The 26153-nt window shown below is 45.8% G+C and overlaps 1 protein-coding gene across 1 annotated transcript in view; it reads right to left on the reverse strand.

The window, feature by feature from the left end:
- Positions 1-11707, reverse strand: part of LOC147729194 (fibroblast growth factor 3-like) — a 28067-nt gene extending 16360 nt beyond the window's left edge. Inside the window, exon 1 of the mRNA XM_086959884.1 lies at positions 11044-11707. Coding sequence (XP_086816010.1) covers positions 11044-11335 — 292 coding nt within the window. The 5' untranslated portion in view covers positions 11336-11707. The remainder of the gene's footprint in view (positions 1-11043) is intronic.
- Positions 11708-26153: the final 14446 nt, after the last annotated feature.

The following is a 26153-nucleotide window of genomic DNA, read 5'->3' on the forward strand; positions in this document are numbered from 1 at the left end:
GCCAAGACTGGAGAGGTTGGGTCACGCTCGCTCCTTGTGATCTGCCCTGGAGTAGGAACGTGTGAGTAGCAAGGTGGGATAAAAAGGGATCATCTCTTAATACTGCCTTACACCTAATGTTACCTACCTATGTGAGGCTCGCTATTATCTGGATGGTACACATTTTTTAGGGGTTGTATTATTTTATTTATTCATTAAATTCAATAGTGAATCCACAGCAACGCTACTAAAACACTACTGAACAATAAAACAAAGATACTTCAAAAACAAAAAATACAATGATTATCTCACATTTTTAAAAAGTGGCATTGCACCTCCCATGAACAATTTCAATAAAACCATAAATGTCCTTCTTTTACAATTTTAGAAATGACCCCAAAAAAAACTTCTGCCTATAGCTAACATTTACAGAGTGGGGCTTCATTTAAAGGATTAATGCTTCCCCAGCTGTTTCTTATGCACATTTCCCCTAAATTGGAGATATATATATATATATATATATATATATATATATATATATATATATATATATATATATATATATATATATGTATATATATATATATATATATATATAAACTGACGCCTCAGCTAACTCCTAAAATGCTTTAGGGCACAGTACCCCACATATCAAAGATGGAACTCACTCGCACTGCCTCTTCACATTCCTAAACCCTATATGAGCAGTTTTATGAACTTACAGAAAAGGAACATTTTGTTTACCCAGAAAGAGCAGATAATCTACCTCTGGACGATCACTAAGACAGCAAACTGAAAATACTGCCCCAACTGGAAGGAAAAGCTGATGCATCTGCATTTTTAATCTTGTATTATGTAATGATGGTATTTGGTAAACAAATGAATGTTGTTTTCTTTCAATTATGTTGCTGCTATATGGTTGTATTTCATACATACCGAATAAAGCATTTTGAAAATGAAATTGTATTCTTCTTAAACCCATGTTAGAGACACATTTAAAAGAAAAACGTTGCAAGGATTAAAGTGAAATGAAAAATGAACTGATGTCATCTCATGTTATCTTGATTTATGTTATGCTTTGTTGTGTTATGTTGTCCTGGTATGTTAGCCATACAGCTCATGTCCTAATGGGATGTCTGAAAGCCTGTGGTCAAAGGAACTCCAGGCGCTCAGATTTAATGACTTGGTGCAAGAGAAACGTCCTGCTTCCTGGTTTATGATGCTCTCCTTGAGTCCTTCATCGAACAGACTCTACACATATGTAAGGTAGGCATGGCTTGTAGCAGGGGGTTGTATTTGTGCATGGGTCTTTGGTAGTGTTATGTGAAACCCATAACCCACAGTAGAGGAGGACATGAGCTGAGTGGTACTGGTGCTTAAGCAGACCCCTCTAGTCCACGACTTCAAGCCAGGCGAGGGAGTGGTGAAGTCTTTGAGGATATTCCCAGGTTCAGACTGATGCCAGCCAGGAGCTCATGCAGGCTCCGGCGGTGGCCTGGCTGGGTTATTGGGATGTAGTCTAGAAGAGCCTAGTGCAGAGCCAGGCAGCCATCCTTTGCCTCATTCACAGAAGCACAGGGAGCTAGTCCTGAGAGAGCCAAGCGCACAGGGTGAAACCCAGGTAAAATCAAAACACATGCAGACATGAAACCTATGAGGGCATGGCCTCTGCTATGTGCCAGCCCATCACTTGCCTCAGCTGAACCAACAATGCCCCGTCGAGAGACTCAAACACGACAGAACATCCTAGTTAAGGGCCTAAAAATAGGGGCCACCATCGCCTCTGGGTACGAGCTGAAGGCAGCTCCCTCCAACTCAGGAGACTGTTGGGAACAGAGGTGTTCAGTGCAGCTTCCAGCTCGAACCATGAGTACCAGGGTAGAGATGGAAGGGGGCTGGGTCAGGGATTCTCATCTCTAACCCATCTTTCCTTTCGTTTGTATTTGCTTGTCAGTAGTGGAAGGTGTCTGGGAGATGTGCCAGCACTTTCCAAAACTTTGTATGAATAAATGTTGATGCTTCATCCCCTAGAGTTGCCCATGCTCAAAAGGATGACCTCTTGAGGAGTCTTCAGACACTTCCTGTTCTTTTACCTGCTCTTTGATTATTCATCAGGCTTGTGTCTGTCATTTGGGTTGTTTTTATCATTTCCCCCTTGGCTTTTTAGCTTCTTTACATTTTATGTGTTTTAGTAACTAGTTTTTTTTTCTACACAGTACATGTCCATACCAATTTTGCACCTAATGTTAAGAACAACGCAAAGTCTCACTATACGAAGACATTGCTTCATTTTATGGTATGCTTCGAATACATGGTTGAAAAGAACTAGAAGTGTTCACTGCATTTATCAACTGATCCATTTGAATGTAATCCTTAGTTTGAAGTAATGTAACTAGGACTTAAGAACCTTACTGCTCAGACTGGACTGCATCTTCCCCTCATGTGCCCACTATCTCTGTCTAACGGTGGACAATCACCCCTCTCTCAAAAAGTGCTCTGAAGTAGCCACTCGGCTGCTTAAACGCTAAATTAAAACAACAAATAACTTAAAGAAAAAGCCTGCCCTATTTGATGTCAGACAATATATGGTGTGCACCGGACTGGTTTATCAGATACGTGCAGGCAGGAGCACAGGGCTGGGCTTGAATGCTGTACAACACTTCCCCACTGGATGAACGCATTGTGTCCCACGGGCAGTTTTCTATAAATCCATGACTATACGGATAGATTAGTACACAGAAATGCACATCTACGGCAAGAGAGGATAGATGGACGGACAGATGAATGGATGGATGGGTGGGTGGATGGATGGATGGGTGTGTGGGTGGATGGATGGGTGAATGAGTGGATGGATAGGTAGGTGGGTGGGTGGGTGGGTGTGTGGATGGGTGGGTGGGTGGTAGGGTGTGTGGGTGGATGGATGGGTATGTGGGTGGATGAATTGGTAGGTAGATGTATGAATGGTTAGGTGGATGAAAGGATGAATGGAAAGATGGATTGGGGATGGGTGTATGGGTGGATGGGTGGGCGGATGGATTGGTGGATAGGTGGGTGAGTGGATGGATGGATGGATGGATAGGTGGGTGGGCGGGATTGGGCAGATGGATGGGTGTTTTGGTGGGTTTATTGATGTATCTCAAATATGCGTTTAGGTGTAGACCGGAAAAATTAGTTCTGCTGCCCTATTGATTGAGCTAAGAAAATCTGACCTAATTACTTGTGGTCCAAACTCTGTAAAATGGCTCCCTCATGAAACTCACCCACCTTATCAGACAATGAGTCACACACAAGGCATACACTTAATGCCCCGCCTCTCTTTACCTTACTTACACAATAACTGAAATCCAGCGATAAACACAGACGCTTAAGACTCCGATTTGCATTACTTCTCACACATGGTTTTTAAAAAATGGCCGTCTTCAAGCACCTTTCTAGGAAACGCACCTTGAATTTGTAAAGCTGTGTCCGCACATCTCCCGCACCTTCACTTCCTATGTCCGAATCCAATGAAAGGATAGTTCTAACTGACCGAACATTGATGCCGAGTCTGACTTGTGGCAGACTCCCCTGCGGGTGCATGAAACATCCTCTGCTCCTCTCAATCGGGAATTGATGGTACCATGGTTGTACATATGGGCATTATGATGTTCCCAAGCCGCCAACTCTATAGTCTCACTCCGAGCTTACAGTCAGACATACCCATAGGGCACCTATATCATCATTTTCCATCAAAAGCTTTCAGATGTATGGTTTTAACAAAGTTCCTGGATAGATGGATGGATGGGTGGGAGGCTGAGTGGGAGGATGAAGGTATGGATGGCTGGATGGATGGGTAGGTGGGTGGGTGGGTTGGGCAGACTGACCGATCCCACACACTCTAAGGGCTTCTAGTCCTTTATGTCCCTCACACTATGAGGCTCTTCTGATGGCTTCGTTCCATACACTGTCACAGGGTCCACCTGGCCCAGCCTCTTGTCACGCTACCTTTCAACTCCAATGCCACGACAGACATTCAGAATGTGCCACCCTCATCCTTTCAACTTTAAATACGTTATTTAGTAGGTGCAAGTCTCTCGCCCGAATATTGTGAGTGGGGAGTGTCGTGTATTCATCAAAAGCGCGCTCACAGCATCAGCCCTAAAGACGGGGGATGTGGCAACGAGCCGGACTCGCAGACACATGCATGCGCGTGCAGTCCGATCTCAGTCACGAGAGCACTGCACGTGCATATCTACATCTAACGCCCACCTTACTAGGACACCCACGCGATAGCCCCGTGGGTTAATGCAGTGTCTTGCACTTTTGAAATTGACAAAACCAAGGCTATACGGAGTTGTTTATTGTAACAGGGATGATGCGTGTGTCTGGAGCCTTAGTAAAGTGCGTTGTAGGGTACAAGGAGCCCCGTGTTCAGGATTCAGACCGGTGCGAGACCCAGAACAGATGCCGAGAAACCCTTATTTTCTTCAGATCTAGGCGCTTTCCTGACCTCGGGGCACTTCAGTGACACTTGCCCTTCCATTCCTGTGCCCCATAATATTTGTGTAGAATTTTAATTTCGCATCATCTGGGCATTCATTCGGTATTTGGTGCGGTACCCGCCCCCCTTTTCCTGTGCCAAACTGCTGTAGTTGCACAAACATATTCATAACCCATGGATGCAAATAGCAGACATGAGGTGACGGTCCTCTGAGCGTTACGTGATAAACTGGACGTAACCAAACTGTCTACACCCGGCTCACTGGGCAGTAAAAGGCGCCGTCACGTGCGGAGTTATCTAAGCCCAGAAATCTAGCGCCTCGACGCCCTATCACCATGGTGAACATGCGCGATACCCCTATACTCCGATCATACGATGCGTCACTCTTCCAATAAAACACCGCCTCTGCGTGACATCCGTCGAGATCCTCTTCGGCGCCTCGTAAGAGGCATGAGGCGCTAAAAGATGTAACCATATAACACAATAATATCAAATATGATCTCTGTGCCTTCCTTCTCACCCGGGTCCGCCAAGCGCTGTAACGCAATGATGCCTTGTGGTTAAGCGCTACAGTGCCTCAAATAAGTTTAGAAAGCGCTATACAAGTGCCACAATACAACGCTACAGAGGTACTCTGATATTGATGGGCACACACAGCTATGGTGATTTTCGTCTCACATCAGGTACTTCACATGTCTCAGTGCACAGCTAAAGTGAGTGACAGGGCCAAGTAGCCGTGCGCGGGTGTGCGGCTGTAGCCATATAATGAGCGCCACGTCATAGTACATAGTATGCCGAGACGGATATGTACACACTGCTGAGAACTGATGACCCCAATCAATGGTGTATTGTGATTACTCAAGGAATAAATATACGCATACCGAGTCCCGACTATAGACAATCACTCTGAGGCTGGGATATTGAGTGTGAAACATTTTGTAAGGCCCGAGCCCAGTCCGGATAAAATACAAATAAAGTTATTGCTTGCCTCCAACGACCGTAGAAAACGCAAGAGGCAGCAGACAGTGTCATATCACACGCATGTCACTGCTCGTTTGGAACTTTCATCACTGACTCAGCAGGGCAATGCCCTTCAAGATGCATGCCGCATGCCCCACTGTGGGAATGGAATATAAATGTGGCGCGACGCTGCCTTCTAGTACTATGTATAATATATATATATATATATATATATATATATATATATATATATATATATATATATATATATATATATATATATATATATATATATATATATATATATATATACACATATACACACACACGCCCACACGTGCCTTATTTCCTTTTGGGAATCATTACACGAGTCCCACCAACTAACTGTATGAAGTGCTATTTAAAGTGCTAGGAAATAGCAACATCTGGCTTCACAAGTGCTTTATAAATCCAAACAATTAATTTGTATATATGTGTGTGTGTGTGCATAGGTGACTGTGTATGGCGCCCGGCATATACATAGGTGTTTGTGTGTGTTGGGTACACACCCTAAATATAGGAACCATTTGCACCAATAGGCCACATGACATATATGTATATAATACATACATGTATACACGGTTCAACCCATTAATACATGACACAATTAGCCAATAGGCCAGATTACATTCTTAAAGACAGCCTGTTGTGCTAAACGCCTGCTGCTGTGATCACTGAGCGAGTAGCAAGTCACGTGTTTTGATTGTTGCAGGAACAACTCCGCCTTTCATCCTTCCGGTAGTAGACAACTTGAGTGCTGTTTAGGTGGGTGTTGAGAACCGCCGTACAAACGAGCATGTGTGAGGAGACATCCTTAACTCACAGAACTGCTTGTGCTTGCAGGGGGGCGGGGGGGGTGTAAAACATGGCTCATACGTGGAGTGATACATGTGGTAGTCGACCTCTACTGGTGCATGTGCTGTTTATGACAGGGTGCTGCAAGTGACAGCGGGTAGTAGTGAGCAGTTTATTACAATATTCTGGCCTGCCACCACCCTGTCGAAGGTACCAGGCATACCCAGCAGCAGTGCGTGAATGTACACACACGGAACACCAATATAAAAAATGTGTTTAAAATGTTTCCCAAACACAGAGAAGCGTGTCCAGTCCATGCCCCCCCCCCCCCCGCCCCCCACCTCGGGAGGAGGACGAGTTGGCCGAGATGAGTGACCTTTGAAGGGAAGTGACGCGTGTGAACATAAACCCTGCGACCGTCACCCGGATTGTTAACCAAAGTGACAGTTTGCTGAGGGTGGGGGATTGTCCTCCCAAGCCCCCCTCCCCCGTTACTACCCCAAGCATACTTTCAGCGGCCTGAGTAGGACTGGTAGTACTGCTGGTCCAAGGCAGGGCTTGCTGGGGGGCTCCTGGGTGGGGGGAGGTGGAGGTGCCCCCTCCACTACTTACCGCCCCCACACCCCTCGAGTGCTTTATCTCGCAGCTCTGTGGCCACGCGAGGCTCCCTAGGCGGGGCGCCCCATTCATGCCCTGAACTTCCTGAAACCAGAGACAACTTGAAACGCGCGCTCGCCATCCTTTGTAGCCGATGGAAAATGCGCTCCTATTGTCCCGGCGCTCACCGCGGCAGACAGCCCCGCTGTTTGTTCTGCGGCACGCACGTGAAGGAGAAAAGAGGGCTTCACGTGCGCCCCTGGACGGCAGAGGCTGACGCTGGTGGAAGGGGTGGGGGGAGAGAGTTAGAGGGGTGGCCGTACATGCACCCCTGTCTGGTGGGGGGGGGGGGGCTACAGGGTGGTCTTTACCTGCACCCCTGGACTGCAGAGGCTGGAGGGGTTTCTTTATATGCACCTCAGCTGGAGGGTGTATTCACGTGCACCCCAGGATGGCTGAGGCTGCCACTGGCGGGGGGCATGCGGGGACTATAGGGGTGTCACCCTGTCCTGTTTCAGGTCACAGTATCACCCTTACCCCGCGTTGTGCTATTTTCAAGTTTAGCGCCTGGCGGCTCGCTTCAAAGCGCGCCGCGCACATGCTGAGCTGGGGCGCTGGTAACTCGAGCCCAGAAACCTGCTCTGCAAAAAATACAAAACCGTGAAACATTGTGCAGTGTGTCAAAATGAGGGTCGGGGAGGGGCGAGGGGGTATCTGCATGTGATCTGAGCCAAAGTATTTGAAATGTATCCTGGAAAATAGACAAAAAGTGCCAGGACAGAAATATATGTAAAATCGCACATTTTATTACGCCGCTCTCCATTTCTCTTTTTCTCAAAGCTGACTTTTCGTCTTAGGGGCCTTCAGTTCTCGCGTCTTTTGGTGCCCAATACTTATATTATTTAAACCCAACAGAAAGTAAACCAATCGCTCGCTTCAGATCCTTTCAAATCTCCGCTCTCTTGGTCTGATCGGCGCCTTGCTCTTTTTTTTGGGGGGGGGGGGGGGGGGGGGGGTGACTAGAAAGCCTTTCTTTTCAATGATCTTTTCAATGAACCTGTTACTTAAGCACCTGTTTTATTTCACATTGTTTTAAAAGTTGATTCATTTATTGTGTTCGAAGCGTTACATTTTATCATGGATTATGTTTATGTGTGTGTGTGTGGGGGGGGGGTGGGGGGGTCATCATTCTCCCAATCCAACATATTCCCATTAGGTGTCTTCTCGCGCACACTTGTTCCAGCGCCATGGAAGATGTGCTCATCCTGACAGGGCACACTGCCGTGCAGGGCTGCACAATGGACATATACAAAGGATGCTTCTGGGCGCCACGATACCCTACAATGAATGCGGAGGTGCAGGGATGCCGTCAAGGCGCACTAGTCTGGGCTGCAGTGCTGTTTCTAAGGATGCACTAGATACAGATGGGCTGCAGTGCTATCTCTAAGGCTGCACTGGGCTGCAGTGCTGTCTCTAAGGATGCACTAGTCTGGGCTGCAGTGCTGTCTCTAAGGATCACTAGTCTGGCCTGCAGTGCTGTCTCTAAGGATGCACTAGACTGGACAGCAGCGATGTCCTAACGGATGCACTAGTCTGGGCTGTGGCGCTGCCTCTAAGGATGCGATAGTCTGGGCTGCAGTGCTGTCTCTGAGGAAGCACTAGTCTGGGCTGTGGTGCTGTCTCTAAGGATGCACTAGTGTGGGCTGCAGTGCTATCTCTAAGGCTGCACTAGTCTGGACAGCAGCGATGTCTTTACGGATGCACTAGTCTGGGCTGCAGTGCTGCCTCTAAGGATGCACTAGTCTGGCCTGCAGTGCTGTATCTAAGGATGCACTAGTCTGGCCTGCAGTGCTGTCTCTAAGGATGCACTAGACTGGACAGCAGCGATGTCCTAACGGATGCACTAGTCTGGGCTGTGGCGCTGTCTCTAAGGATGCACTAGTGTGGGCTGTAGTGATGTCTCTAACGATGCACTAGTTTGGGCTGCAGTGCTGTCTCTAAGGATGCACTAGTCTGGGCTGCGGTGCTGTCTCTAAGGATGCACTAGTCTAGGCAGCGGTGCTGTCTCTACGGATGACTAGTGTGGGCTGCAGTGCTGTCTCTAAGTATGCACTACTCTGGACAGCAGTGATGTCTATACGGATGCACTAGTCTGGGCTGCAGTGCGGTGTCTAAGGGTTGCAGTTATGTCTCTACGGATGACTAGTCTGGGCTGCAGTGCAGTCTTTAAGGATGCACTAGTCTGGGCTACAGTCCTGTCTCTAAGGGCTCCAGTGATGTCTCTACTGATGCACTAGTCTAGGCTGCAGTGCTGTCTCTAAGGATGCACTAGTCTGGGCTGCGGTGGTGTCTCTAAGGATGCACTAGTCTAGGCTGCAGTGCTGTCTCTAAGTATGCACGAGTCTGGGCTGCAGTGCTGTCTCTAAGGGCTGCAGTGATGTCTCTACGGATTACTAGTCTGGGCTGCAGTGCTGTCTTTAAGGATGTACTAGTCTTGGCTGCAGTGCTGTCTCTAAGGGCTGTAGTGCTGTCTCTAAGGATGCACTAGTGTAGGCAGCGGTGCTGCCTCTAAGAATACACTAGTCTGGGCTGCAGTGCTGTCTTTAAGGATGCACTAGTGTAGGCAGCGGTGCTGCCTCTAAGAATACACTAGTCTGGACAGCAGCGATTTCTTAACGGATGCACTAGTCTGGGTTGCAGTGCTATCTCTAAGGCTGCACTGGGCTGCAGTGCTGTCTTTAAGGATGCACTAGTGTAGGCAGCGGTGCTGTCTCTAAGGATGCACTAGTGTAGGCAGTGGTGCTGTCTCTAAGGATGCACTAGTCTGGACAGCAGCGATTTCTTAACGGATGCACTAGTCTGGGTTGCAGTGCTATCTCTAAGGCTGCACTGGGCTGCAGTGCTGTCTTTAAGGATGCACTAGTGTAGGCAGCGGTGCTGTCTCTAAGGATGCACTAGTGTAGGCAGCGGTGCTGTCTCTAAGGATGCACTAGTGTAGGCAGCGGTGCTGCCTCTAAGAATACACTAGTCTGGGCTGCAGTGCTGCCTCTAAGAATACACTAGTCTGGACAGCAGCGATTTCTTAACGGATGCACTAGTCTGGGTTGCAGTGCTATCTCTAAGGCTGCACTGGGCTGCAGTGCTGTCTCTAAGGATGCACTAGTGTAGGCAGTGGTGCTGTCTCTAAGGATGCACTAGTCTGGACAGCAGCGATATCTTTACGGATGCACTAGTCTGGGTTGCAGTGCTGTCTCCAAGGCTGCACTAGTCTGGGCTGCAGTGCTGTCTTTAAGGATGCACTAGTCTGGGCTGGATTGGTGTCACTACAACGCATGCTTTTACATCGCATGCCTTTACAACGCGGTTTTTACCACGCAGTCCATTACAACGCATAATGCTTTTAGGCGCTGGATAGTGAAATATTTAATTTACTATTCCAACTCCAGTCCCCGTGGATAGCAGGGAAGGTGTTGGATAGTAAATTAAATATATTCCCTATCCTAGAGCGCCCCCCAGCGCAATGCGTTGTAATGGTTTGCGTTGTAATGGTTGCGATGTAATGGTAGTGCGTTGTAAAAAATGCGTTGTAAGTGATGTTCCCCGCCTGGGCTGCATTGATGTCTCTACGTGGGACATGCACTAGGAAAGCAGTGGCGCTTGGTACTGGTGTCGTTTCATCCACACCAGAAGGATGAAAGTCTTAACGGACTCCAGGTTCCATCCTCAGCAGTGGGCGCTTAACCCACTGTCCTATCCAATCGTTCTGGCTTTCATACCAGTCTTGTATGTTGCACATAGATTTAGCAGGGCCAGCTGAGATATCCTGATGCTGTCAAGAAAAGCAATTTAGAAAGCGTAGGTATAAATGAAAAATGGTCGACAGTATGCACTAGTGTTCATGTCTGTGTTTGGAGGGTTGCAGTACGCGACAAACCCACTGTGCTACCCTGCTGACATAGATGATGACAAATAGAACAGGGAAGTGATGGAGGGTGTGAACGTTGAGAAACTATTCTCGTGTGCGCACCTATATTACTGACATGGAGCGCAGAGAAGGTGGAGGGTTGAATGCTATACAGACCACTCTCTGTTCTGGGTTCAGACCATGTACGGATTTCAGCAGCGCGCGCACAACCCACCGAGCTATCTCTACGCAGAGCATATCGTGGCAGGTGCTTCCCCCCGGTACTCACTGAAGACGCTGTTCTTCTCCAGGCTCCCGTTGACCTTCCCATTCAGGTGTATCTGCAGGTGGTACTTGGTGGCGCAGTAGAGCTTGCGGCGCCGGGGCGCGCCCCCCAGGTGCTCGTAGACTCCCCCGCGGCCGCCGGCGTCCCTGCGCAGCCGGGGGTCGCAGGACTGGCCCCTGACGCAGGGCGCCCTGGACGCGGCACCACGCTGCCCCTTGGTCCTAGGCACGGAAGGGGCGACCCCCTGCCAGCTGGAACCCACCAGCCCCAGCAGCAGAATCCACACTATGAGCATTGTGGCATGGCCGGACCACGGGCTCCTCGGGGCGGGTCAGCGCGGGGGGCCAGGCGCGCAAGGGTTCCCATCAAAAACGCGTGGCCCGGCCGCAGGTCCCGCAGAAGGCACTGGGCGGCTCTTCCAGGCGGGGTCCGAGGCCCTGCTTATCTCATCCTCATCCCCAAAACCAAGAGACCCGCGCAGCGTCCGGGGGTGGGCTGCAGGCCGCTCCGGGTCCGCGTCCGGGAAAACAAAACCAAGGAGACCACAAAACCGGGAGCAGGGGAGGGGTGGAGCGCCACTGACTGCCACCCAGGACACCGGCCGGGCACTGAAGGTGGATAGAGGGCGCCTGCTGGAGAGGAGAGGGCGCCTCCCCTCCTAAAACAATGCGCCGCTCCCGACCAATTGATAAAGGGAGCCCGGCAAGGTATCCGGCCCGTGTGAAGTTCCAGAGAGCATGGCTAGGATTACAGAGGCGAAATACAAAGGGAGCGCAGGGACCCTCCGAGGGGGCAGGGCCCGGCCTCCTCATAGGAGGGAGCCGCAGAGGGCAATTATGTGGCAATCACCAGACGGCCCCTGCCACTGCCCCCTCCCACCCGGCTGCGGACGGAGTACCTGCCAGCCAGGGCTGAGCGATGCCCGAAATGCAACTTCCGAGATGCGCCTGCCACCTCATATGCACATATGAAAGGGGCCGGCTCGACCCTCTGGGGCTCGCTGAAAACTCAAGTTGGCTCTGGGAAGTGATTTACTCACACCCCTGCAGTGGGCGCCTTTTGTTAAACAAACGCACTGCGAATGCGTATTCCAGGAGACAGGTCCTGTCACTGCCACTCGGCTGAGCGCTCAGACACAAGCTTCCACATAAGTGACGCTTCTGTCCCGCACTCTGTCGTGCAGGATAGCGGTTGTCCTTTCGATACACTCGTTTATTTGTTAAATGCCTTTAACAGATTCATATTTACCATAACAATACCCTTGCTTTCCTTACTGGAGGTGGGGATTCAAGAGGACAACTTTTGCTTCTTTTCCAAGTATTCTTGACGTAGCGTTTCTGTCTTTTCTGACAACAAATACGATTTTCTAGTAGAAAATAGCTCAGCAGCACCGTGGATGGATTTTTCACAGGCTGTCACACAACGATGTAGTAAATAAATTGCGGGTGCTAATTGAATAAGTGTTGGTCAAGGTTACATTGTTCCAGACAGGCTTGGACTACTCCTTTGATGTGTTCTAAATGCGAATTAGAAGAATCAGAAAGCAGGTGAAAAGTGTCAGTTCACAGAGGACAGAACCTCCTTTACGTCGACGAGCCATTACTGAGACTTACTTTTACTTCGAACATTGACATTGCCTCGGTCACTCATGGCTTTGGCAGCCATTCTGCCAGGACGGAAGTTAGAGCAGCACATTTTTGGAATGGGAGGTACAAATAATGGTTACGTCCTGTAATGTCCATGCTTGAACTAAATGTCAACTTCAGCAGTGGTCAGTCCCCCTGCCGACCGGGGGCTGATGAAAATGAGGCCTTACAGACCACGTCATTTTTGTGGTGAAGTCTTGGGCCGCACATATTGCACAAAGAACGTAGGACACATGAAGAGTGTAGGACATTAACATGTTTTGCAGAGATTGTGGTCTGGAACAGTACTATGCTTGGGACCATAGAACATCTGAATGTAGGGGGTAAGCAACCATACCACAAGGTATCCGTGAACCAGAGTCCGACTAGCTGTAGTGCCTCACTTGTCCTCCTAACCATACCAGAGGTGCAAGGGGATGGGCACCCCAGAACCCAGCACGCTCGTTCCTCTCAGGGATCACGGAAACAGGACACACCTTCTCTCTCGTACTTGCCCACAGTAAGATAACCAAGAGACACAGAGGAAGTTTAGAATATTTATTAAATTATTGTGCTCAGAAGTGCAGTACACGTGCCACAAGTAGAAAACAAATGCATAATAGAAATACTGTTAGCACAGTAATTAATCCATATACCATGAAAAGTGCTGTCATGTTATAAGACAGAGTAACCTAAACCCCCTCCCCTGCGACTGAAGGCAAATGATTATATAAAAGAGTTCTGGGATTATCGGCAGACCCTGTACCTTAGCATTCACAGATGGACGCTCCACATCTCAGCAGACGCAGTGCTCTTGTCTTAGAACTCTCGTTCATGTTTGTGTCTGTGGCTGATGTACTCATCTATATACCAGAACGTGTGTAGATAAACAATAGGTGAAATCTTGGGTAATGACTAGGTGCTAGTGCCTGGCCAGAAAGAATACCAAGGGACACTGTTGTTTGACTTTGTTAGTGGTGCTCAGACTAAATCCTAGGAAAAGAACAGAATGCAAAAACCTATGCAGCTTCTGTGTTATAGTACAGTGTGGCACAAAGCAAGCGTATTTATACAGTAATGTGTGTGGAAACGAAAATTAGGTCTATAATTTGCACAGCTAGGCCAACACAGGGAAAACTACAGGCGATGCATAAAGCACACAACAATATTTACAACTCAATTCGGAGTTGCATACTACACACCGTAAACCTCTACTATTCTTAGTTAGAGGTTGTAATCACTATATAAATGTGATTATATTGCAGTATATCCAGAAACCCCAAAATTATCATTGATGAAATATTGACATCTCCAAAGTTACAAAGAAATCCATATGCCAGATGAACTGTTCAGCAACAAAATTATAATCTAAATTATAATGCATCCGCAAATTGGGATCCAGTGCAGACTGACATCAAGCTCTTATTTAAGGGCAGTGCTAGGCAAGCATTAGTGCTAAATGCCCTATGCTAGATATGTACCCCTGCCATGTGGACTGTAAGGGATGCCACCAAAAGGTGCAGGGGCATTTACCCCATAGGTCCTGAAATAACAAAAAGACACCCAGCCCACACCGAGAATATGCTAGTTATTAATCTTGGACAGCAATGAAATCACAGTGCTTAAAACCAAAGAATGCCTAATAGGCTGCTACCAATGCGCAAACAAGCCTATGGCCATCATACAGCCAATAGGAGGAAGCAAGACAATCTTCATATTCAGGGCATTAAGTGGGATGAAAAATCTGTGGGGTCTCATAGGGGCGTGGCCGATGTGTGATGGCGTGGCTTAAAAACACATAAACTGAAAATCTCTGCCTGTCTGTCTCAAACAAATACCAATCCTTTGCACATGTTTGAAATATTAGTACACATAGTTGTATTTGTAAGTCACAATAAGGTTTGTCTTGTGTTTTTCAAAGGATTTATTTAGTTTCTTCTGAACGTGAAGTCCGTCCCGTGCTTTACTTAGTCAGTTTCTTAGCCAACACATGTTTCATCGCTGTTAAATGGGATTACCCGCGACTACCTCAGGGCTATGAACAATCTTTTGTAGTTTCCTATTTCCGCCGATATTTCCAATCCGAAAAGGGTTTCAGTCTGTCTGATAGAGTTATACCATAGTCGGTGTCTATGTATTGGGAGTTTCTTTATCATTTGCGAAGGACGGTTGTTCTATCTCAAACCTCTGCTCAAATCCGGCAGGCTAGTTGGAATACAGGTCTCCCTGTTCTAGGCATGTATGCCAAATGAGTCTGCAACATTCGCAAAGGAGAGGAGCACCTCCATGCCCCCTGCCCTGCAGCCTGTGGTTTAGGTTACACACACCTTATATACGCTGAAATTGGACGGTACAACAGTGCATTGATTGGTGGCTGTATCTGGTGTTTCTATTGGGCTAAGGATTATTGTTATGATTGGCTGATAGGTCAAACACTCTTAACTCTTGTCCATCCCCTCTCACAGAACACATTCATTCATTTCCGAAATTCACCTCTACCCACTTTACCTTGCAGCGTACACAGGATAACAATACTTTACATACAGATTCTTCTCAGAAAACAAATACATCATCACCTCCTCTCACTACTCCTCAAAAACAAAACATAACACACAAACCAGCACAACAAAATCTCACACATACAACACCTCATAATACTTTCCATCACCAACTACAAACATACACCCACTCTCCCCTTCCTGACCACACAAAAAATACACAACCTAAAGTAACTCCACTGGCAAACTTTCTCTCTTCCACCACACCCAACATATGTACAGCAACACAGCAGCTCTCTTTAAACTGCCTCTCATCCATTGGATAATTTAGACCCTTACAGCATGACCGACATGCTGCACAACCAACCCTAACTCATACACCTACTAACAGACGCAAACATAAATAGCTATAAGCCACGCTTCACAACTATGCATCTCCATATCTACTGCACAGCAAGCCTCTACAAAAATAACACAGCTGACCAACTTACTCTAAACCACCATCTCCCCGACCTACACACGCAGACCCATCAAATTGCCTTCTTAGGATGCTGGATGAGGAACACAATACAGAACAGCTACACTATTGCTATACTCATACAGCTAATACCAGCACTAAAGACACACTTGCTAAATGCCCACAAAATACTGCCCATTCTTCAACAAAACAAAGTCACACCATCACCAAAGCACATTCTCTAAACTGTCTACTAACAAATGCTTGAGCACTCTCAAACTCAAACATCACATCTACAACTTTCTCACTGACACACTCTGACCTACTCTTCATGACTGAAACATGACTGGGGGATGACAAGACACCACTGTTGCATGTAGCCATTCCTCTAGGCTATCTTACTATCACACAAAATTGTATAGGCAAAAGAGGATGTGGCCTAGCTGTTCTATTCAAGCAAACATTAAATATGCGTAAAGCTGAGGATGTTTCCTTACAAGTTTGTGAGACCCTTTTCACTAGAAACAACCCTACACTATCTTCCTTCTGTTACTTCCTGCTCCTTTATAGATGTCTGCCTAGTGATGCAACATTCCCAGACACACTTTTAAACACAGTTCCATACCTGATTACACTATACTCCAGCCTATGCATTCTGGGTGAACCCAATATGCCCCATCCAAAAACAATAATCACTTGCCTAGGCGCACTGAACCTGCATCAGATCGTCCATAAATCCACACACATCGCTGGACATATCCTAGATGTTATTTTTGCAAATACAATACTAGTAACCTTTCAAACAATGACTCCAGTCACCTGGCCAGACCACCATTTGGTCGCTTTCCAACATAAAACAACAGAAAGCAACACACCTAACACCACCTTACATGTATCCACCTTTTGACAGTGGAATAAATTCAATTTGAACACTTAGAAACACAACTAACATCCAGTACAGATCTAGACACAATACATTTCATTCAGAAACACTGGGCCCGATTCACAGAACTAACTGAAGACACAATCCTAAACTTACTAACATTTTGGTATTCACAGAAGGCACTGAAGGCCCGATGCACAGAACTAACTTAAGACAAAGTCCTAAACTTACTACCAATTTGGTATTCACAGAAGGCACTTACTCATTTTGGTATTCACAGAAGGCACTAACTCATTCCGGTATTCACAGAAGTTAGGACTCCTAACTTTAGGACTCCTAAATGCCTTCTGTGAATACCAAAAGTCTTAATATTAGGATTTTTTGCAGTTTAGGAGTCCTAACTTTACTACTCCTAAACTGAGAAAAATCCTAACTTTAAGACATTCGGTATTAACAGAAGGCATTTAGGTGTCCTAAATTTAGGAGTCCTAACTTTACTACTCCTAAACCGTGAAAAATCCTAACTTTAAGACCTTTCATATTCACAGAAGGCATTTAGCAGCCCTATAGTTAGGAGTCCTAACTTTACTACTCCTAAACTGAGAAAAAGTTAGGACTCTTAACTTGAGTAAGTGCCTTCTGCGAATAGCAACATGAGTTAGTGCCTTCTGTGAATACCAAAATGGTAGTAAGTTTAGGATTTTGTCTTAAGTTAGTTCTGACACGGACGGATTACGCTCACAGCGTTCTACGGATCTCAGTTCACTTGGCGAGACATCAGCTACCTTACCTTTGCCCTGAAGAAGCCCTTGTTTTGAGTGAAATACGTTGGCTGTCTATTTCTGAAACTTGAGCATACTTGAAATAAAGACTCACAAAGACAACTACCACAAAATATATACTCATTAGTTTCTCAATTTGTATACATTACTATTCTTATCTGTTTTTAGTTTATATTAATAATAATGATAATAATCCACATTTGTAAAGCGCGAACCATCACCCGTTAGGGTTTCTAGGCGCTGGGGGCCATCGGGAAGATAAAGCAAGCTATTGCCCAGAGTCACATGGTGCTGGGCTAATCTGCCGCCAGCCCCGGAAATCGAATCGTGATTCCCCGATTCCGGAGTCAGTCACTCTGGCCGCGGCACCACACCTCTACCCTGCCTCTCATATTCCCCCCTGTGCAGAACTAAAAATGCTAAATGTGTAAATAAAGAATTCTATACCATTCTCACAGAATTTCGTAAACCAAATTGCCTAGAAGGAGCTCAAACCATTACTCAAGAATTCACAGGCAAAATGGCAAATCATTACACGACCAAAGCAAGCACCTTGGACTCCTATTCAAAACAAAGAAAAACCGGTGAATAGCCTAAATATCGATTTTTTTATATCGACAGGCAAAAATATCGCGTCAATAATTTCGGAGGGACAGAATATCGACAACAAGAATATTGACGACCAGAATATCGACCTGAAGGTAAGAATTATTGTTTTTGTTAATATCGAAGTTAGTAATATCAATAGCAAAAATATCGAAGTTACTAATATCGATATTAATATCAGTATTATGTATTTTATTTTGTTTGTTAGTTTTTATATTTTTTGTTAATTATTGTACTAATTTTAAAATATGTGTATTTTATTTTTAGAAGTTAGTATTAATTTATTTTAGTGAATGATGTGTTTTAGTGCTGTAGCGGATTTTTGTTTTATAGGAGAATAGGGTGGGCAGTAAATTAATTATAGTAAATCAATTAAATATTTTTTAGGAATTCTTACATATTTTTAATTAAATTTTGCATTTTAGTTCTGTAGCCGGTTTTTGTGTTTATAGGGGAATAGGGTGGGAAGTAAATTAATTATAGTAAATTAATTACTTATTTTTTAGGAATTATTACATATTTTTAATTAACTGTTGCTTTTTAGTTCTTTTGCGGGTTGTGGGTTTATAGGGGAATAGGGTGGGAAGTAATTTAAATGTAATTAAGTAAATATGTCATTTTTATTCATTGGTATTGATAAATATTTTTAGGTTAATTAATTATAAACAGGTGATTATTTTTTATTAATTGGTAACACTTTTTTATTAATTGGTAATTACTTTATATTAATTGATTAATTGGTAATTATATTAAGTGTATTAATTTATTAATGATGAGAGTTGTGAGGTTATAGGGTATTAGGGTGGGTAGTAATTTAATTGTAATTAAGTAAAGCAAATAGTGTTGAGTATTTATCATTAAATTATTGTTAATCAATCATTAATTGGTAATAAATGTTTAATAATTTTTTTAATGAATTGGTAATTAATTATTAATTAGTAATTAAATTAGATTTTTTAGAATGTATTTGTGTTAATCAATAAATTATTGTTAATTAATTATTACTTGCTAAATGTTTTTAATAATTATTGTTTTTTGCTATTGAATTATTTTTTATTTTTTATTTGTTAAGATATTTTTATTAATTATTATTTAATTATATTTCTTTTAATTGTTGCTTAATTATTAATTGGGAATACTTTTTAAAATTATTTCTTGGTATTGTCAATTAATTTGTTGTAAAATAATAATTATATGGTTATTTAAAAAAAAAATTATTTTAATTATAAGTAAGTTGTTTTGACCCCTATGCTATCCAACACTTTCCCTACTGTTGCACCCTTTGGAGTTGAAATAGTAATTTTAACCCCTACGCTATCCAACACTTTCCCTACTGTTGCACCCTCTGGAGTTGGAATAGTAATTTTTACCCCTAGGCTATCCAACACTTTCCTACTGTTGCACCCTCTTGTACTGGAATAGTAATTTTTACCCCTACGCTATCCAACACTTTCCCTACTGTCGCACCCTCTGGAGTTGGAATAGTAATTTTAACCCCTACGCTATCCAACACTTGTCCTACTGTTGCACCGTCTGGAGTTGGAATAGTAATTTTAACCCCTACGCTATCCAACACTTGCCTACTGTTGCACCCTGTGGAGTTTGAATAGTAATTTTAACCCCTATGATATCCAACACTTTCCCTACTGTTGCACCCTCTGGAGTTGGAATAGTAATTTTAATCCCTTTGCTATCAAACACTTTTTCTACTGTAGCACCCTCTGGAGTTGGAATAGAAATTCTAACTCCTACGCTATACAATATTTATTGTTTTAGTAAATGTAGTGTCTAATTTATTTAAAAAACATTTTTAATCTTTGTTATATATAGTTTTGATATTTGTATGTATATTATTGTCGTATGCTAATGTACGTATTTATAAATTATAAAATGTTTTTTAACAATTGATAAGTTAATTGTAAATATTATTTAATAAGTGTATATATTTTTCGTGTGTTTGTAAGGTCATTTTGAGTATGCATTAACAACAGGGGTGTACCACCTTTTTTTTAATCACTGTTTAATCATTATAGTTTTTATTTTTATTTTGATTTCAGGAAGATAGGAAGGGGCCCTTCTCACCAGAATTCACCTGCACGGGCTGCCTACCTTTTCTCTCTTCACCTTCTTCACGAGCATAGGATTCTGGGACACTTGACAAACTGATAAGAAATCATGGTCGTGGCTTCCTTTTGGATACAGCAGTAGGGCAAGGGTCGTTGTTATGCTCTTTTGCTTCGAGGAACTTGCCAACTTGGTTGGTAGTACCATGCATACATTTCACAATGTGTGATCATTTTCTGACCATGTAGTCAGTTACTCCTTGGCCCTTGGGCACTTACCAATAGGGCTGGTATGGTTTCTCTTGCCTACCAGCACAATACGGTCATGGAAGTACACACGGGTTTATGTCTCCTGTGAGTCATTTTCTGCTTCTCGGTGATGGCTGCCGAGTCGGATATCCTTTACTTATAAGGAGATCCATTCATTGTTTACATAGAGTGGGTGGGGAAACGTTTTCCAGCGCGATGGCAACAGTATACAGGGTCCTAGACATGGGTAGTGCGCATCAACTATTAATGGTATGATATAACTTTATTGATCTCTAACACAACAATCGCCTGAGATAGTAAGAGGGCCAGGTCTTTGACCCAGACTAGAAGCAATAGGAGTGGATACACACTCTCACTCCACTAGCGGCGTAAATTAGGTTCTGAACACCGAGAATATTTATTTAAACTGTGTAGGAGAATAGGGTCTGCTATCCTATGGTCACCCCAATTTTTGCTTTTTGCTTCACTGGTTTTCGACTTACTGACGCTGTGGGTCTGCTAATCAGACCCCCAGCCTGCTGTTCTCTCTCTAAATTTGTAACACATGTGCTATAGGTACATATCACAATTGGAAATGGACTCCTTGTCAGCCCCTGTACTATGCACTATAGGTGCTCAGGGCATAGGTGCCACCAAGGCCTACCAGGGGCTGAAGCATAGTTTTTGCCACCCCTGGCTGGTTCTTAAATTTACACAACTGGCTGATCACTCAGCTGGGGCAAGTGGGTGTAATCACCCCTTGCTTAGATAACTATATCTAAGCAAGGGGTGATTACACCCACCTATATTTAAACCTATATCTGGACACATATACACGGGTGAGTCACTCCTATGGAAGGCCTTATCAATCCGGGAGGCAGAGTGCGTGGTTTTATGTGAGATGGAGCTCTGGCATGAGCTGAGCCTGTCTGCAGCTGTCGGGAACAACTCCCTAAGCTGATCCGGGATAATGTCATACCATATACTCTTAAGTGCCTTATAATCCTCGCGGTTATATAGCAACTTTGGTTTGGCTTTATCAAAACATGTCGTGTAAGGTGTCATACGAATTGGAATACTACCCCGTCGCCAGTTCTGGTGACGGGGGTATCATTCCACCCTTCTAGAGGGAGGAGACATGTTACTTTACTGAAACACGGTTGATTTTAAAACAGCCTCAGATCCACAAAATGGATGCCTCTGCCACAGACACGGGTCTGGCCTCCTGCTGCTGACCGAAAGTCAGCAAATGGTAGCCTGGACAAAGGGTTTCCTGTTGCAGGGCGGTGTCAAACCACCCCAGACAGGAGATAGTGGATTGTAGCAGAGAGATTTCAAAGAAACCAGACACTGCCTGGGGAGCACAAGGCTGCCCCTTGCATAATCCGGCCAAACCGGTTCTGTGGCACACCAGCCCCAGACCCAGCGCGGCCTGGATCAAAGGAAAGGGGTGTAACCACCCCCTTCCTGGGTCCCACCCATAGGAGGGGACCTATCAGGATGTCCAGCCCACCGGATTCGAATAAGAGTGGGAGCAGTGCCAATGCAACTCAGATCATCCTGAAGAAACATAAGAAACGAATTCTGGACCCTTCGACATCCTACTCAACGTAGAAGACTGCAGAATCTCCCTTGTGGTCAAGGAGTGACCACCCTGTGCAAACAGGTACCACCCAGCACCTCGACCCTTGCTTTGTTGCAGTTCCCGTCCGAACTCGAGCGACAGAGATCGAGGAGATCAAGCTTGCCTGCCTTCCCTCAGCCCGATCCACAGTTCCTGCAGAGCTGAGACCCGTGGAGGCGACCGGAAGCGTGGGGCATGCCATCTTGAAACGGCCACGAGACGCTGACCGCGCAGCCCACAAGTGACCCTCGAAGCTGTACACCGGGGTTTGAGAAGCCCAACCCTGAGCTACACTTGCTCTAAAGCTACCCCCTCCACACTCGACGAGTGCTGCGTGGGGCCCTTCTGCTTGTGTTGGCCCGACGCGTTGTCCCGGTCACTTGCCAGCTGGCTTGTGGCCCCTGTGCCGACGAAAACTAGAAACCAACTTGCTTTTCTGGTTGCTCCAGATCTGCACCAGCTCCTGTGAAAAGGATCCCCCACGCTGACCCTCCTGGTCTGAGTGAGAAGCAATCTCACGGTTCCGTGTGGATTGCTGTTGCCAAGTGCTGTTTGCTGCAATCTTGAAGCCGACGGTGCTGACGGCGAGAGCCTGCGTGGGTCAGATCATGACCTGCTCCTGGATGTCGCAGATGCCCCAGAGCCCACGTGACAGCGGAGAGAAGCTTTGCAACAGCCATCTGATTGCGCCCGACATTGCCTGGTTCCTTCCTGGTTCCACCCTGGTCACTGCTGAGTGACCCAGACTCTGTCCCCTCAGCTTTCAGATTCATCTCAACTTCGATCCACCCTTGGATCACACCGGACACTTCTGCTTCCCATCGCCTGCAGCTTCTCCAGCTCCAAGCACCAAGAACCTGCGTGTCAAAACCCGACGCCACTTCGACCCTGTGCACCCACTTCCTGTGGGTGAGGTAACATTGCAACGTCGGTGTGCCCACGTTGGTACACACCTCTAGGGTCTGTGTCTTAAGTTTTGTTCCTCTAGGTTCAGCGGAAGTATCTTTAAACTAACTTTGTGTTACTTTTACGCACCATTGACTTTGCATTGGTGCAAGCCGCACTTTACGTGCTGCACCCTAATCCCGCGGGCTTCTCCCGACTTTAGCATTGCTAGTCCTGACTGCTCCCAGCGATTCTCTAGGCCTGAGGCCTAACCACTGTTCGATTGGTATCTCTAATACCATTTTGTTTAGTATATGGTTTGAGTGGCCACCCGCCCTCATCCATAATTGTGCAACTTTATATGTTATACTGTGCTTTTGATTTAACGCTTGTGCCCCTTTGCTCATAAAGAGTACTGGGGATTAATTTAGAAATAAACACATATATTTTTATAATATATACTTGTGTGGTGTCCTTTCATTTGGTGTTACAGGATTGTATGTGGTAAAACAGCTCGCTTAACACGACCTCTTAAGTTAAGCCTTTAAGGCTGCTTAGTCCATGCTACCCCTAGGATAGCTTGTCTAACAAGGTTGACTTACAACCAGACACCATAAGGGATTGTTTGGACTGATACAAAGTGGTTCCAGAATTGGAAACACTACATATCAGGCCAACGTCTCACATTGGTGCGCAGCGGTGCGGATTTGAGCTTGCTGTTTGTTTTACCATTGCAATCTTTATATCAAATTGAAAGATCACATCAAGTACCTTAGGTACATATAAATCAAAAGCTTAGCATATTAAGTTCTAGTGAACTTAGTAGTTGTAGATTGGTGCAGTGAGCCCCAGTAACCTGGGCAAATATAGGCAGACTCCCTTAATCAATGAGAAACTGGCTCAGGCCTACAGGAACACTTGTGCCAGTGTCACTATTGTGACACCAGCATTTGTGGACCCTGGTCAGATTGTACTAGGTGAAAGTTACCTAGTGACCAATGCAAGCAACTCCACTACTTCACATAGTGTGGCTGTTGTGAACTTCTCCTGGGGAGGGGTAAATGGCCTAAAGAAAGTTGTTGTGAGTGCAGACCTCCCAGTAGACTGTCTGTTAGGCAATGATCTTGAAAGCTCAGTTTGGTCAGAAGTGGAGTACAGGACTCATGCAGAAATGCTAGGGATTTCAGCTCATGTCCTTGCAGTGACAAGGTCTCAGGCTAAGAAGTGCCTTCCTGAACCAGTGGTGGATCTTGAAACATTAGACCAACCACAACCCAAGAGAAGGAGCAAGAGGGTTAAGGCTGTGCCTTCCCACTTGCCCCAGGTTGAGGATCAGGTTTCACAGGAAACTGATTCTGCAGTACAAGAGGAGACAGTCTCTGAGGAGCTTGAACCTGACCAGGTTGAGTTTCTGGGGACAGGGGGACCCTCAAGGGCAGACCTGGGGCAGGCCCAATTAGATTGCCCTTCCCTTGAACCCCTCAGACAGCAAGCTGCTGCTGAGGCACCAGGGAATGCTCAAGGTGCCCATAAAGTTTATTGGGATGAAGGACTCCTTTATTCAGAGGCTAGAGACCCCAAGCCTGGTGCCACCAGGAGGTTGGTTATACCGTTGAAGTTTAGGGGTTTCCTTCTCACCTTGGCCCATGATATTCCCCTTGCAGGACACTTAGGCCAGAATAAGACTTGGGACAGGCTTGTTCCACACTTTCACTGGCCTCACATGTCAGAAAATGTCAAGGAGTTTTGTCGCTCCTGTGTCACTTGCCAAGCCAGTGGTAAGTCAGGTGGCACAACAAAGGCCTCCCTAATACCACCACCTGTGGTGGGGGTACCCTTTGAAAGAGTTGGAATAGATATTGTGGGTCCCATGGATCCTCAAACAGCATCTGGGCACAGATTTATACTGGTGGTAGGTGATCATGCCACCAGGTACCCAGATGCAATTCCCCTGAGGACCACCACAGCACCTGTGGTGGCAAAAGCCTTCATTGCAGTTTTCTCAAGAGTGGGCTATCCAAAGGAGGTTCTTTCAGACAGAGGTACCAACTTTATGTCTGGATACTTAAAAGCAGTGTGGAGTAAACTATAAGTTTACCACACCCTACCATCCAAAATGCAATGGGCGTGTGGAAAGATTCAACAAGACCCTCAAGGGAATGATAAAAGGTCTACCAGAGAAGCTTAGGCGGAAATGGGACATCCTTTTACCCTGCTGGCTCTTTGTTTACAGAGAGGTCCCACAGAAGGGGGTTGGCTACAGCCCTTTTGAACTCTTGTTTGGCCACCCTGTGAGGGGTCCACTGTGTTTGGTGAAGGAAGGATAGGAGTTACCTCTCAAAAAGCCTAAACTAGACATTGTGGACTATGTACTTGGTCTCCGCTCCAAGATGGCTGAATACATGGAGAGAGCATCCAAAAACCCTGAGGCCAGTCAAGAATTACAGAAAGCTTGGCATGACCATAAGGCTGTTCTGGTTGAGTTCCAGCCAAAGCAGAAGGTGTGGGTGTTGGACCCAGTGGGCCCAGCAGCACTCCAGGACAAATGGACTGGACCCTACCCTATCATTGAGAAAAAGGGAAAAGTCACCTATGTGGTTGACTTTGGCACCCCTAGGAGCCCCCACAGGGTGCTCCATGTAAACCGTTTGAAAGCATTTGTTGACAGGGAGGACATGAGTCTCCTCATGGCCACAGATGGGGATCAGGAGGAAGAGAGTGACCCTCTCCCAGACCTGCTTTCCCAGAACCCTGATGATGGTACAGTTGATGGACTAGCCTTGGCAGGCAGCCTCACTGAGCAGCAACAGGTGGACTGCAGACAGGTGTTGCAGGCCCACAGGCATATGTTTTTACTCACACCCAGCCAGACTAATTGGTGCACCCATGTGGTGGACACTGGTGACAGTCTGCCTGTGAAGAATAAGATCTACAGGCAACCTGACCATGTCAGGGATTGTATAAAGGCTGAGGTGCAAAAGATGTTGGAGCTTGGAGTGATTGAGCCATCAGAGAGCCCATGGGCTAGCCCATGGGCTAGCCCAGTGGTCCTTGTGCCAAAACCACATACCAAAGATGGAAAGAGAGAAATGAGGTTTTGTGTGGACTACAGAGGTCTCAATGCTGTCACTAGGACAGATGCACATCTCATTCCAAGAGCAGATGAGCTCATTGTTAAATTGGCTCCTGCCAAGTTTCTGAGCACATTTGATTTGACAGCTGGCTACTGGCAAATCAGACTAGCTGAAGAGTCAAAAGCCAAAACAGCATTCTCTACCCCTAGTGGACATTATCAGTTTGTGGTAATGTCCTTTGGTTTGAATAATGCACCTGCCACCTTCCAAAGGTTGGTGAATCAAGTCCTTGCTGGGTTGGATGACTTTTGCGCAGCATATCTAGATGATATTGCTGTCTTTAGCTCCACCTGGGAGGATCACCAGA

The sequence above is a fragment of the Lissotriton vulgaris genome, chromosome 2_2 (assembly GCF_964263255.1).
Source record: "Lissotriton vulgaris chromosome 2_2, aLisVul1.2, whole genome shotgun sequence".
Taxonomy (NCBI): Eukaryota; Metazoa; Chordata; class Amphibia; order Caudata; family Salamandridae; genus Lissotriton; species Lissotriton vulgaris.